Source organism: Anguilla rostrata, chromosome 4 (assembly GCF_018555375.3).
Source record: "Anguilla rostrata isolate EN2019 chromosome 4, ASM1855537v3, whole genome shotgun sequence".
Classification (NCBI taxonomy): Eukaryota; Metazoa; Chordata; class Actinopteri; order Anguilliformes; family Anguillidae; genus Anguilla; species Anguilla rostrata.
The window spans coordinates 10,889,202-10,902,328 of NC_057936.1; the positions used below are offsets into that span (position 1 = coordinate 10,889,202).

Consider the following 13,127-nt stretch of genomic DNA (forward strand, 5'->3'; position numbering starts at 1 on the left):
GACTTCCATGACTGCCCAAGAATACTGTTCAATATTAAAACTATATAAATGTAAAACTATCTTTTTCAATTATAAAACGCCAAATGCTGAAATCATTGCTGGTGTCTACTGGCTTTTTTAAAGGTGGTGCTGCCGCAAATTGACTGTATAGCAAGAAGTTTCAGAGAGGAAAAAGATACAGAGATAGTGCTCTCATACAAGCCATAATTCCGTCCTGTTGTTGGTTGAGTTCAGCTGTCTTTATGTTTTATTTTCACAGTCTTCTGTCTATCCAGTTCTCAAAAGCCCCCTTTTATGCATCATAGAAAAAAATGTGGTTTTCATTCACCAGTTTTGGCTGCCAGGATTATGATGGCACATTGCAGAGAACAGTCAAGCGGCCAGCAAAACAACAAAAATGTAGCAATATGGAACTGTTTCTGTTGCTCATAACAACACGTGAAAAAAAATATATGGGTACTGAGTCAGTCTTCACACTTCATCTCCTCTTCATCTAGCTCCATTCCCACTCCATATTTTCCTCATCTGTCCAACTGTTCTCCCACTCCATCATATTGTCCTCTGCATAGCTGTTCTCCCACTCCATTATGTCATCTTCTGTCCAGCTGTTCTCCCACTCCATCTTATCATCGTCTGCCCAACTCTCATCCTCTGTGCAACTGTCCTCCCATTCCATCTTCTCATCCTCTGTCCAACTGCTTAGCATATTTTAAAAATCTGTATCTATTCATTTGTTGTTCATTTCTTTAATTTCATTTAATTTTATTTAATTAAATTTTATTTTTGCCTGTGCACTCTTAAGTTAAACTTGGGTCAAACCACGTATAAAAAAATGCATACTTATCCTGAGGGTGATGACTTGCTCTGAAATCAGAAGGGAAGAACTCTCCCTTTATTATGTCAGTGGTATTAGTTATTTCAGTTAATTGGTCAATTGAACAGTTCACTTGTGACGTCATAGACCGTTCGCAAATTAATGAAAAAACAGGAGTGTCATTCGGTTTTCAACAGAGGTGTTAATCTTTTTTTTTTTTTACATGAAAAGTCTGAAATAATCTTATTTTGATATTTAAAAATAATAAATAATAAACGAGCCCACTGAACGAAATTTCAGATTCACATATAAGCCCAGTATTAAAATTTCTTGAATATAACATTCCAGACACTCCACTTTTATAAAACATGTATTAATATTGTGGCAATGTCCACAACTAATATTATTTAAAAAATCTGTTGACTGGCTATTAAAGCAAAAAGAAATTAAGGGAATAATAATATATAATAGTAGTATATAATAATAAAAGTAGCTCGGTTCAATCGCTAGCGTTTATTTTTTTTCATGGCAGGGTGACGTGGAATAGTTTTTCCCGAGCTGTAAAACTTGTTTTTCAAAAGTGCAAGGTTATATAAAACATCATGTTGCCGAACTGCCCATTATAATCATTAGTTTTTCTCGACAAATCAATCTATGAATTATTTTGAATAACTGCTGAACATCTTTTGCTGCGCTCTTTTACAAAAAAACTGCTCTCATCTGGTCGGTACGAATAACATAATTGTAACCCACTTGTACCACTAGGGGGCGCAAAAGGCAAAAAATAAAATGTGACTCGGAACTGAACGTCCATTTGGTATGATCAATTTTCCGACAGGAAATAATTGGTCATGTACAATGAAAAGGTCGTTTCTGTGAAATTGTTACAACGTCAGACATTATATAATAGGGGTAAGGGTTGGTCAGTGTAGGCCTACTGTAGCCTCATTTTGAAGTTTACATTTCCTTAAGGTCAAACATTTCATTTGGCTTGAAAAACGGTTCAAAATTCCTTATTGGAAATTATACGTGTTATTTCTGTCTTCCTGTTTTTTCAAGATACTCAAACTGCCTATAAGTGTATAAGGCTTGTATAAGACAAGCCTATAAGGCCTATAAGGCTTGTCTTACTCAAAGTGTCTTAGTCAACTATCATCATAAAATAATTCTTTACCAGAATGAACATCACATGTCTACTTGACTTACTGTTTACTAAAAACTTCTTCAACTGGTGCCCAAACATTTTCTGGTGGGATCAAGTTTCGTCTGTTCAGCTCTGATTATGGAATATGTGTGAAAGTATGCATTTAAAATATTTATAATTGAGGTAACAATATCCATGGCACATTGTAATTTTGCCAACTCCACGACCCCTCTTTCGAGCCATATAAACATTTCTACGGAGCTGAGCTCTGATACACAATCAGTTGATACAACCATTGTCTTACCCCAGTCATAAAAAGAACATGGTTTAAATTAATCAAGGGTTAGTTCCCCATAGCATATTTAGCCTGCATCTCAGCAGTCCAACATCCAACTGGTCCCACATCATAAAGTGTCATAATGTTTCTTATGGTCCCGACACCTTTAATAGATTGTGGCTGCACACATCTCTCACGTCCTGCTCCCCAAGGTCCATGATCGGTTTGCTTGGTGTCATGGAGCGATCACTTACATGGCAAGGGAGAGAGTTTTAAATATACATCAATTGTTTGCCTTCACAGTAAAATAGCGCAACCTCTTCCAGTTTGTTGTGAGTGAGTAAGTGAGTGGAGCCGACAAGCAAGTACATAAATAAATAATTTATTAACGGTGGTGCAGTGGGTAGCACTGTTGCCTTACAGCAAGAGCCTCCTGGGTTCGAACCAGTCCTGGGACTTCCTGTGTAGAGTTTGCATGTTCTCTCCGTGTCTGTGTGGGTTTCCGCCAGGTACTCCGGTTTCCTCCCACAGTCCAAGGACATGCATGTAGGCTAATTGGAGACTCTAAATTGCCCATTGGTATGAATGATGAGTGAATGGTGTGTGCCCTGTGATAGATTGGTGGCCTGTCCAGGGTGTATTCCTGCCTCTCACCCAGTGGGCCCTGGGATAGGCTCCAGAACCCCTTCCTGCCCAGGATAAGCGGGTATAGATAATGGATGGATGGATGCATAAATAAATAAATAAATAAATAAATAAATAAATATTGCCAGTGGCCATGCCACATTGCAACATCCTTCTAATGGAAAACAGATAAAACAAAGTGAAATGTGGGCTTGAATGAGAGACCTCATGGGAAATCTAAGTTGCCAGCAGAGGTCACTCTTCCCCCTGGAGCAAATAAACCTTGTGCCCCAACACAGTGAAGAAGCCATCGGATCAAAACGTATTTACATTGTGCATTTTAATTTGACCTACCTGGGTAAATAAAGGTTATACAACTACGGATTTACTTCAGCCATCATAATACAGTTTCTGCAAGGCATTTTCAGGCATTTGAAATTTAATATGATTTTTCAGATTTAACCCCTTAAATTGCACCATCCCATATTCGGACCAGAGTGGGTTCATTTGCATTCATTTTTTTTTTTTTTATGGTGAAATTATCAATCAATCAGTTCACACGATACACCATTTGAAAGTGAATGCAGATTGTGTGTTCTCTCATTGATTTTTAGCATGTCTGTCTGTCTGTCTCTTTGGACCATAAACTGACCTTATATAAAATAAAATTTTGGAACTGTCAATGTCAAACACACACACACACACACACACACACATACACACACACACAGATACAAGCTGCATAGTTTTAATTATAAACCATTTCTACTTTCAGTGAACTTCAGTTAAGAAAAAAAAACACTTCCCTAGGGCAAATAAGATCACACTTTTTTAAGTTCTGGCTGCTGTTATTTATGTGTGGAGATCTGTAGAAAGAAGCCTCCATGGTTTAGATTATATAGAACAAGGGTTGTGTGTCAAGGCAGCTTTCTTTACAGCCCGTAAAACTGCTGTTAAAAAGTAATCCAAAATCCTTTTTGTATGACATGATGTCTACAGAAACAGGCCATGTGGGTGTGAATGTTCTGGGATTGCTTTTGGAAATATGTATAGCACACATATGCTAGCACACATTGTGGTTGTACTGGTTATCTGGGAACTGTGAAAAATATCAATGTCATCATTTTTTTAAATTAAGAGAAACAGACATGTTGTTATGCTGTGAAACATACTCAACTAACACTATTTTTAATACTTTGAGCTTTTTCATCTTTCTTCCTAGAATTTTCTTCCTATTGATTTGTAAATTGAATTACTTGCATCATTTGTATTAGTATGTCTAATTATGCTTTGTTTTGCCATTAAACTACTAAATTAGTTGATTGCTTCTAAACTGAATGTACTTGCTAAGAATTTATAATCCCTGATTTATACACCACTGAAAGAATACCTACGGGATAATAACATCTTGTGTACAGCACAGGCTGGATTTAGATCTGACAATAGCACTACAATGCTGCCACTGAGGTGTTTAATTACATTCTTCAGTCTTTTGATAACTGTGCTGCCCTGTTATTGATCTGCCAAGCATATGCAACATGGTTAAGCACACTGTGTAGATAAATAAGCTGCTGAACAGTGTTAAAAGACTGCAAAGCAACCTGCAGGGCCAGGTTGTTGCCACAATGCGTCACAAGAGAACCTCAGCTGACCATCTATGGTTGCACCAAAGTTCTTAGCTGTAGCAGCAGGATGAATTCTGAATGAAGACAAGTGAGCCAGTTCCACTGACAGCCATACATGCCTAAGCTATAACAATACCTCCAAGTATCACAGATGAGGTGGTATGCTTTTGGATCATGTGCAGTTCCTTTCTCCACACTTTCCTCTTTCCATCACTTTGGTACAGGTTAATACTCATCTCAGCTGCTCATAAGACTTGTTCCAGAACTTTAATTTTTTTTTCTTTATAAATTATACTTTGTTGCTACCTCTGACCTGGCCATTTTATTCATGAGGCTTACCAGAGGTTTGCATCTTGCGGTGAATGCTTTGAGGTTATGCTGGTGTGGTCTTCTTTTTATGGTAGTCTTTGACACATCGATCCCTACATAATGGAGAGTGTTCTTGATTTGTTCAACAGTTCAAAATGGAGTTTTGTTCTCAATTGAAATTATTATTTGGTCATTCACTACAGTGATCTTCTGTGGTCTACCAGGCCATTTGCTATTTCTGAGCTCACCAGTGCCTTTCAATGTATCAAAAAGGTGATTTTGACACACCCAATGTTTTGGCTATGTTTCAGATCAGTTTATTTAGATTTTCAGTTTCAGGAATACCCGCTTTAACGGTATTTGAGAGACAACAGCCAACTGACTCCAACAGACTCCAAATGCAATTACCACACCTAGAATCATACTATGAATAGATTCTAGACTCTTATTTTTAGTCTTGTATATGAACTAATGATGCAACAACACACTGTACAGCTGGCTAAGAAACAGTTTAGCAGCCAATTATACAATTACATTTGGTCCCCTAAAATGGGGGTGCTATGTATAAAAAAGCTCCAATTGACAGTTTGCACTTTAACCTCATATTCATTGTTTAAATTCCAATCCATTGAGCTGGACTACAGAGCCAATAAACAAAAATTGTGACACAGTACAAACACTTACAGACAGGGCTGTACATATGCAGGCCCGTACATAAGTGGGGAGAAATGGTATGAGTGTCAGGGGCCCTGTCAGTGGAAAGGGCCCAAGAGATGACAGGTGGTTTTGTTTTTCAATTATAAATCCCCCCAACCCCCCCACCCCCCACCACCACCACTCCCACCCTTTGAATGGGGCTCCTGCAATGACAGCCACAGAAATAAATGGGGGAGGGGCTCAAATAAAATTTAGGGTCACCAAAAATCTGGGGCAGCCATGTATGTGTGTGTGTGTGTGTATGCGTGTTTGTTTACATTGTTCACATTACAACACTTGAAATTAAATGCTCTCGTATAGTGTTGCAGGGTCTGCTTCTGGCACAATCGTATTCAGCTTATATTATTTTTATAAGTAAGGTGCCATAAACAGCTTATTCTCTGTAATATGGCTGAAGTACTCAACTGAGGTGCTCTTGCACGCAATACATCACCAAAGAAGCACTTGGTCCTCTGTGCAGTAGGGGAATGTACAGGTGGGGGCCGTTTCTCCAGAATGCGGGTGCTCTGTAACCTTGGAGCCTGTGTGCAAGAGCGTCTCAGAGGGCCTGCACAGGCTGCATTTCCTGTCTCTGGCTCTGTTCTGAAACGATAAGTCTTGGCTGAATGGCGGTCTCTGCACATGTATTTCTGCAGATGTGGCAGGGGGATGCAGGGGATGTAGCACAGGAAGAGAATCTGTCCATCATGTGCATCGGGCTGTTCCCACTCTACCAGCTGTTGTCACGCTGTGTGCAGCTTTGTCACCAAAGCCATATGGCATAACAGGAAGCCACAGAACAATTTGCTCTTATATTCAATGATGCCACTAAGCCCTGGGTTTCAACAAGGGGATCCACAGACCCCTGGAGGCCCTTGAAGGTACTGTAGGTGGTCCCTGCCCAGACTGATTAGATTTGTAAAAAAATATTTATAAATATAAAGATTTAAAAAAATATATAGCCATACTTAACTTATGATGGGGCCTGGCTGCCTTTGAGTCTGGGAGGTGGTCCCAGGATCAGAAAAGCTGGATCAGCTTTTATATAAATTGTTGTTACCAAGCCGGCCCACAGTATCTATCAGTACCCACGGCCCAATTCGCTGTGGGCAGGAGTGAAAAATATCGAGTGAAAAATAGCTGCAGGGTGGCGGGTGAGCAAACCTCATGACTTGAACTGAAAGTAGGCTCTGTACTCCGTGAGCATTTTTTGTGCGATTGTTGCTATTTTCAGCATTGTGATGGGTATATAATGAGCCATCCTCCCCGTAGCATGGCAGAAAGTGAGGGGTGAGCTAACTGAAGGTATAGGAAGGCGAGGACCGTCTACTGGTGTTTTCATTAAGCAGCGGGTGGAGAAAGCCTGGCTCGCGTAGCATTCGGTGCCAGTGTCCCGCAGGCGGCAAACGGTGGAGATGAGCGAAGGCCGGGTCGAAGCGGTGGAGCCGGGCCAGGAGCCGCCGAGTCCGGACGGAAGCACCGGGGCCTCCCGGCTCGGCCAGGCAGAGGAGAAGAAACCGGGGTCCGGGAGCCTGCTTGACGGGAAGTCTGAGATGGGTATGGCTACAAGGGGCAGTATGGGTCTCTCGATGGACGTAGTCATTATTACGTGCCTCGCTCACTGTATTTCCAGAACTTGTGAAATGAAATACGTTAATGGCAGTATTCGGTCAACATTGATTTGGCCGTAATTTTCACGCCCATTAATGTAAATGTTTGTTTGTTTTTTCTTAGCAAACACAGCTGGGCAAATTCAGACGTCACTGCAAATATTATAATTGAAGCTTTTAAATGACGTAGTCCTTCCCCAGCATTGTTTGGGCATATGGTATTTATCAGCAGTTTTCATTGAACAACTCCTAATTCTAACTGCTAATAGGAGAATTATCCATTCGGGCTACAGTGTTCCATACAATCACTCAACAGGTATTTAGTGGTATTCTGTGTTCAGTGTGAAAGTCATCTTGCTGTAGTAAGAAATATTTTCCCACAGCTTGATACCTTTCGGTGCCACAGAGAACACTAACGGAATGTAGCTTGTTTGAAAATGTGCAACCCCTCTGTGAAGGGGCTCATTTTAAAAAGTGGTCTGACAAGTGACTCGCAACCGAGAGTGACAATCATTCTATTAAAACTAATTTTCATTGACGTTTTACTTCTTCTTAAAGCTGACTTTATGGGGATAAGGCACTGGATTGATAAAGAGGATTTTAATGAGTTGCAGGTGCCCTCAAACAGACTAAACCTGTTTGATTGTATCCGGCTCGATGCCTGCATGCATCTGGCTCTCATCACATCCCGTGTGCCCGTTCAGTGCTGGACCTGGAGGAGAAGGTGCAGCGCAGCAAGAGGGACCGTCGCAACTCCCTGCACCGCACCATGCTGCTGGAGAGCCAGATGAAGACGGTCCGCGGCGAGCTGGAGGATACGCTGGACCACCTGCAGGAGCTGCGCAACGTGCTGCGGCGCTCGCAGCAGAACGCAGAGGAGCGCAAGGCGGCCATGGAGAAACTGGCCGCCGGGCGCCGGTGAGCACCTTGTCCTCCACCCCGCCCCTGACTAACGAAAACACGTCGCGCCCCTCTGTCCATCCCGCTCTTCAGTTATCCCACTGCGTTCAGATGATAAGGCCCCTTCTCTAATTACCCCTCCGCAACCGCCCCTCCCCTTCCGTGTCTACTGTTCCTCGTGTACACGGCCAACGTCTTTCGGTTGCTCCACAGGGCTGAAAACAGACCGGGGCGCGCCCTTATTGCGCTAAGAAGCTCAATCGAATGACCTAATGACTGTATGAGTATCTGTGGGAAATGCTTCTGAATGTTTGCTTTGAAAATGATGAGACAGTGGCAGCCCTATCTCAGCATGTACATCCTGGTTATAAAGTATGAACTCCAGTTAACAAATATGATTGCCAGTTGCTGTCTCTCTTGTTTGCCCCTCTTTAAACTTGTCTGTATTCATTGATAAACATTTCAGGTTTGGTTGAGCTGTTCTCATCAGTTTATTGCCTCTGTATATGAAGTACAAAACAAATTCCTTTTACACTGGAAACAGGAAGGTGGATACCTGTTACAGAACTGCAGGCCTCTTTGTTGTCTTAAGAAGTAATGTCAAGCAAATAACACTTGTGTAAATTTTTACATTTTGTAACATTACATTTTCTGTTGAAGAAAGTATCATCTTACTCTTGTCACATTTTTGAGGCGGTATTGCATGGTAACACAATTGTCAGAATATGAATATGTAGACAAATAAGTAGATCATTCATTCATGCAGTATGTATACTGTATACAGCTGAACGACTATCCCAGTAATGCGCTGTTTGAAGAATCAGTGCGTCCACTCATTAGAAGATCGTTCTTTGCACATGGTGCAAATTCCTGGTATAAACTATAATCAGGTTCTCAGCTGGATGCTATCTAGCATCAGGCACATTACTGTCACTAGTTATGCCATCCACTACTTGTATGGAAATTTTCATCATCATCAAATCTATGTTATGGCAGATTTTCTTTCCATAACACCAGAATCATACCTTTCATATAGTTTCAAGAAACTGAGCAGTCATTGAGTCCTTCCAATTTTTTTGTTGTATATTTGTAGGCCGAATGCAAGCCAAGAAACACATCTGATTTCTGTCCAGTGATATACAAATATTAATAAAATAATAATATTTGTTCTTTTGCATTCATATGTGTTTCCTTGGATGGGTCCTAATCCTTTATTGTGGGATGTGGTAACAAGAAAAAAATATTTGTCATGTGGGAAGCCCCTGGGCTCCTGTGGTTGCTATGACGGCCACCATAGGCCGGCTTATCTCGCTCACGGGTGTGTTATGAAGCAACAACAGACTAATGAAACAAAATGGCTTCAGTAATGTTTGAACAATTGTTTCACATCGTTGTACGTACAAATAGTACAACCTTGCTACACACGGCGCAAAATAAAGAAATAACTTACTGTATCTCCGTGGGGCTGCCGTGTTAGGGCACCGTGCCAGCGCGTGTGTGTACCCCGAGGTCTGTGTCGTACCTGATCAACTGTGGCAGAAAGCCCCGCTGGGGTAGCAGTACAGTTGGCTCTAGTCTTTCGAACGACAGCGTAGTAGGAGGCGGTGGCTGACATCCCCTGCTTCGGAGCAGAGCACGTGCTCGTCCGCGCTCTTCCAAATCGACAGTGGACGTTGTGACGACGAGCGCTGATTAATTCAAGTGGGCAGGCCAAATCCAAATTAGAGAGAAAAAAAGGGGGGGGGGGAGCATGAAAAAAAGAAAAGAAGACTATAAACGGCCTGTTGGCTCCAGCGAGTCCACAGCCACCTTAGGTACATTTAGCTACATTTACCTGGCAGGTATGATGGCTATCAGGTCCATGGCAACAGTGCAAATCGCCCTTATTTAGACTGCCTGAGTAAATACATAATGAGCTTCTATGTTTTGCCGTAAGGATCACCAGCAACGATTCCAACTCATGATCTCCCAATCCACAGCCGTAATTAACTTAGAACAGCGAGAACAGGCCTGTGAGGTATCACTCTGTTTTTCTTGTTGCATCATGTGGAGTCACGAAGAATGCCCTGGGGAACTGGAGTCCATGTTTTACGTGTTCACCGGTACATGTTCCCACTCAGTTCCTGCTCCTGCCTGCGGCATATTCACAGTCACGCTATTTAACTGAATGCTGACTGCACTAATTATAGAGCATAACCAGTCCTAGGTCGGGGGCTGTCATATATTGTCTGTGTCTGAAACGCCCATTCTCTGATTATAAAGTTATTGAAGTGGGAGCGCTATAGACACTCCTCATTATCCAGCACTGGCCATGAAAAAAGACTATGGGATGGAGAAGTGTCCTTGGTCTTACTGTGTACTGGTGTACCAAACATTTGGTGGTGCATAAAATGCTTGGAAATGAGCAATTATCTAATTTCATTCGTAAGTGCATTCCATTCCAGTAGTGAAGTAACAGAAATAACAAAGGGAAGACAAACAAATACCATTAGCCAATTTCACTAAGTCCATATTTGCATAACTAAAATGTTCAAAATCTGCATTTAATAATAATAGTACATCGATGCTGTCTCCTCCCCCACTATATACACAGAATTATCAAATGTGGAAAGACCATGTCCTCTATGGACCAGGTTATCACTGTAGCTTAAATCTGTGGCAGCAGAATTAGATTGAATCACGGTGCATGAAGTGCATGTGCATGTGTTTCACGTGTACGGGTGTGCATGTTTGCGCGTGGTGTGTGTGTGTGTGTGTGTCTGTGCAGACTTCTTTTTTTTTTTTACTTGATTAGATTTATGTAATTTATTGAATTTGTCTATAGGGTGTATTGTTCTGTGTGAAAGTTTTAAAACTTCAAATGAAACTGCAGAGGTTGAAGCAGCCAAGTTCTGCTGCAGCAAAGCCTGAGGAATTATTTAACAGCCAACACTAAAGATGTTAAGAGGAACACACCTCCTCGGTCTGATTTATAACGCCCAACAGGAACAGCCTGTTCCCTAACTGAACACTCGGAAGGTTTGGGCATCAGCAGTGAACTGCCCCGGAGTTATCTAACTGAGGATATGCGCAGGGAAATCGGTTTTCCCAGCTGTTCCTGCACATGTCTCTTATACAAGATTCGTGCGTGAGAACCACTTATAGATATTTTCTTCACATCAGTAAAAACGCAAAGTGGACAACATTCTGACCATTGTTTTTAAGTCCATTAACAATGACCAACTGATTGTTACCAGTTGGTCATTGTCCACCAAATTGTTCGCATTCAACAGTAATCAGTCTGTCAACTTATGCCGACCTTACAGAATCACGTTGCACTGTGGAGTACTAGAACACCTGCATATATGCTTTATGCATGATAATCGCGTGTGTGTGGGTGTGTGTCTGTGTGGGGGTGTGTGTGACTGTGTGTGCATGGTATCACTGCACAGGGAGAGGAAAGGAGTGATAGAGAGCCTGTCAAATCAGGTTTCATTCCGTGCACGTCTGGAATGCATTCATCTGGGAAATATAGTACAGTACATGAATTAAATAAATGGTGTCAGTTGCACTCATGGAAATTTCCACTCTATATTCATATACCCCATGAAGTATATTGTACAAAACTTTAATAAAACAATGTGACATAAGCCATACCGTGAATAACACAACTACCCTGTGCTCCATAATGTTTGGGACAAAGTTTTTTTTTTCTTCTTGATTTGGCTCCGTACTCCACAATGTTACATTTGCAATCAAACAATTCACATGCGGTTGAGGTGCAGATTCTCAACTTTTATTAAACTTTTATTTTTATGCATTTTGGTTTAATTTCATGGTTTCAAATTACAGTACTTTCTATACATAGTTTCCCCATTTCAGGACACAATAATGATTGGGACAAATAGCTTCACAGGAGTTTCTGATTTGTCAGATGTGTTCAATTGCTTCCTTAGTGCAGGTAAAAGCAATCTTTCAGTATCTAGTCTTGATTCTGGGCTATTGATTGTCTGTGGAATCTGTTATTGGCCTTTGTCAACAATTGGCATTATGAGGCTGAGAAAATTTTTTTTCAAAAACAGTCATAGACATAGGCCAAACCTTAGGCAAACCAAAATCAATTTTTGGAATTAAAAATTAAAAAGAAAGAGAGCACTAGTGAGCTCAGTAATCACAAAGGGCCTGGTAGACCAAGGAAGAACTCTACAGTTGATGACCGATTAATTCTCATCATAATGACGAACACCTGTCCGCCAGATTAGAAACATGCATCAGGAAGCAGGCCGGGATGTGTCAGTGACAACTGGATGCAGAAGTTTTCACAAACAGAATTACAGAGGCTGCAGTGCAAGATGAAAACTACTAGTTAGCCGCAAATACAGGATGACCAGGTTGCAGTTTGCTAAGAACTACATAATTACTCTTCTGAATTCTGGAAAAAGATATTGTGGGCAGATGAGACCCAGATTCTCTTGTATCAAAGTGATGGCAAGAGTTAAGTCTGGAGGCCAAAAGGAACTGCTCAAGATCCAAAGCAGTCTAGCCACGTCCACCCCCACCCCCACCCCCATCCTTGAAATATGAATCTGTACTTCAACTAGATGTGAATTGTTTGATTACATATCAAAAATTGTGGAGTACAGAGCCAAATCAGGAATAAATATATCTTTGTCCCGAACATTATGGCATTCACTGTAGAATGTTAATCTCACTTAACCTCAGATTTGTAATGTACAGCTGCATAGTTGCGGTCTTGTGGAATGTAGAGTCTGTCAGAGGAAAAATTCCTTGCTGCATAGTAAGTGCATCCCAGGCAACACAATTATATAAAATACTCCTCAGTAACTGATAAACTGAGAACTTGCAAAATAAAAAGTTTGGTGGAGACAGCCAGACTCTTGGTCGAGTCTGCCTATATCATTTATCCAAAGGTTTACATAAGCCATCATTGTAAACCCAATGACTGCCTTTCCTTACACTTCCCTCCTTCCCAAATCCACCAAGGCCACACTGTTCCCTCACATTCCAGCAATAAAACTTTTCACCGAGGCATCCTGTGGTAAAGCTGGCGTTTGGACAAAGGGTGCGTGGGGGGATAAAATATAAGATATAGATTGAGTGCCTTGGAGTTTGCAATGAGAACCTTTCT

The 13,127-nt window shown here is 41.3% G+C and overlaps 1 protein-coding gene across 1 annotated transcript; it reads left to right on the forward strand.

Moving 5' to 3' along the window:
* The first annotated feature begins 6,533 nt into the window (after positions 1 to 6,533).
* si:ch73-389b16.1 (uncharacterized) lies at positions 6,534 to 8,475 on the forward strand. The gene is made up of 2 exons (XM_064330597.1): positions 6,534 to 7,046; positions 7,804 to 8,475. The coding sequence occupies exons 1-2, from the start codon at positions 6,905 to 6,907 to the stop codon at positions 8,019 to 8,021; spliced, it is 360 nt and encodes a 119-aa protein (XP_064186667.1). The 5' UTR covers positions 6,534 to 6,904; the 3' UTR covers positions 8,022 to 8,475.
* The last annotated feature ends 4,652 nt before the right edge of the window (positions 8,476 to 13,127 follow it).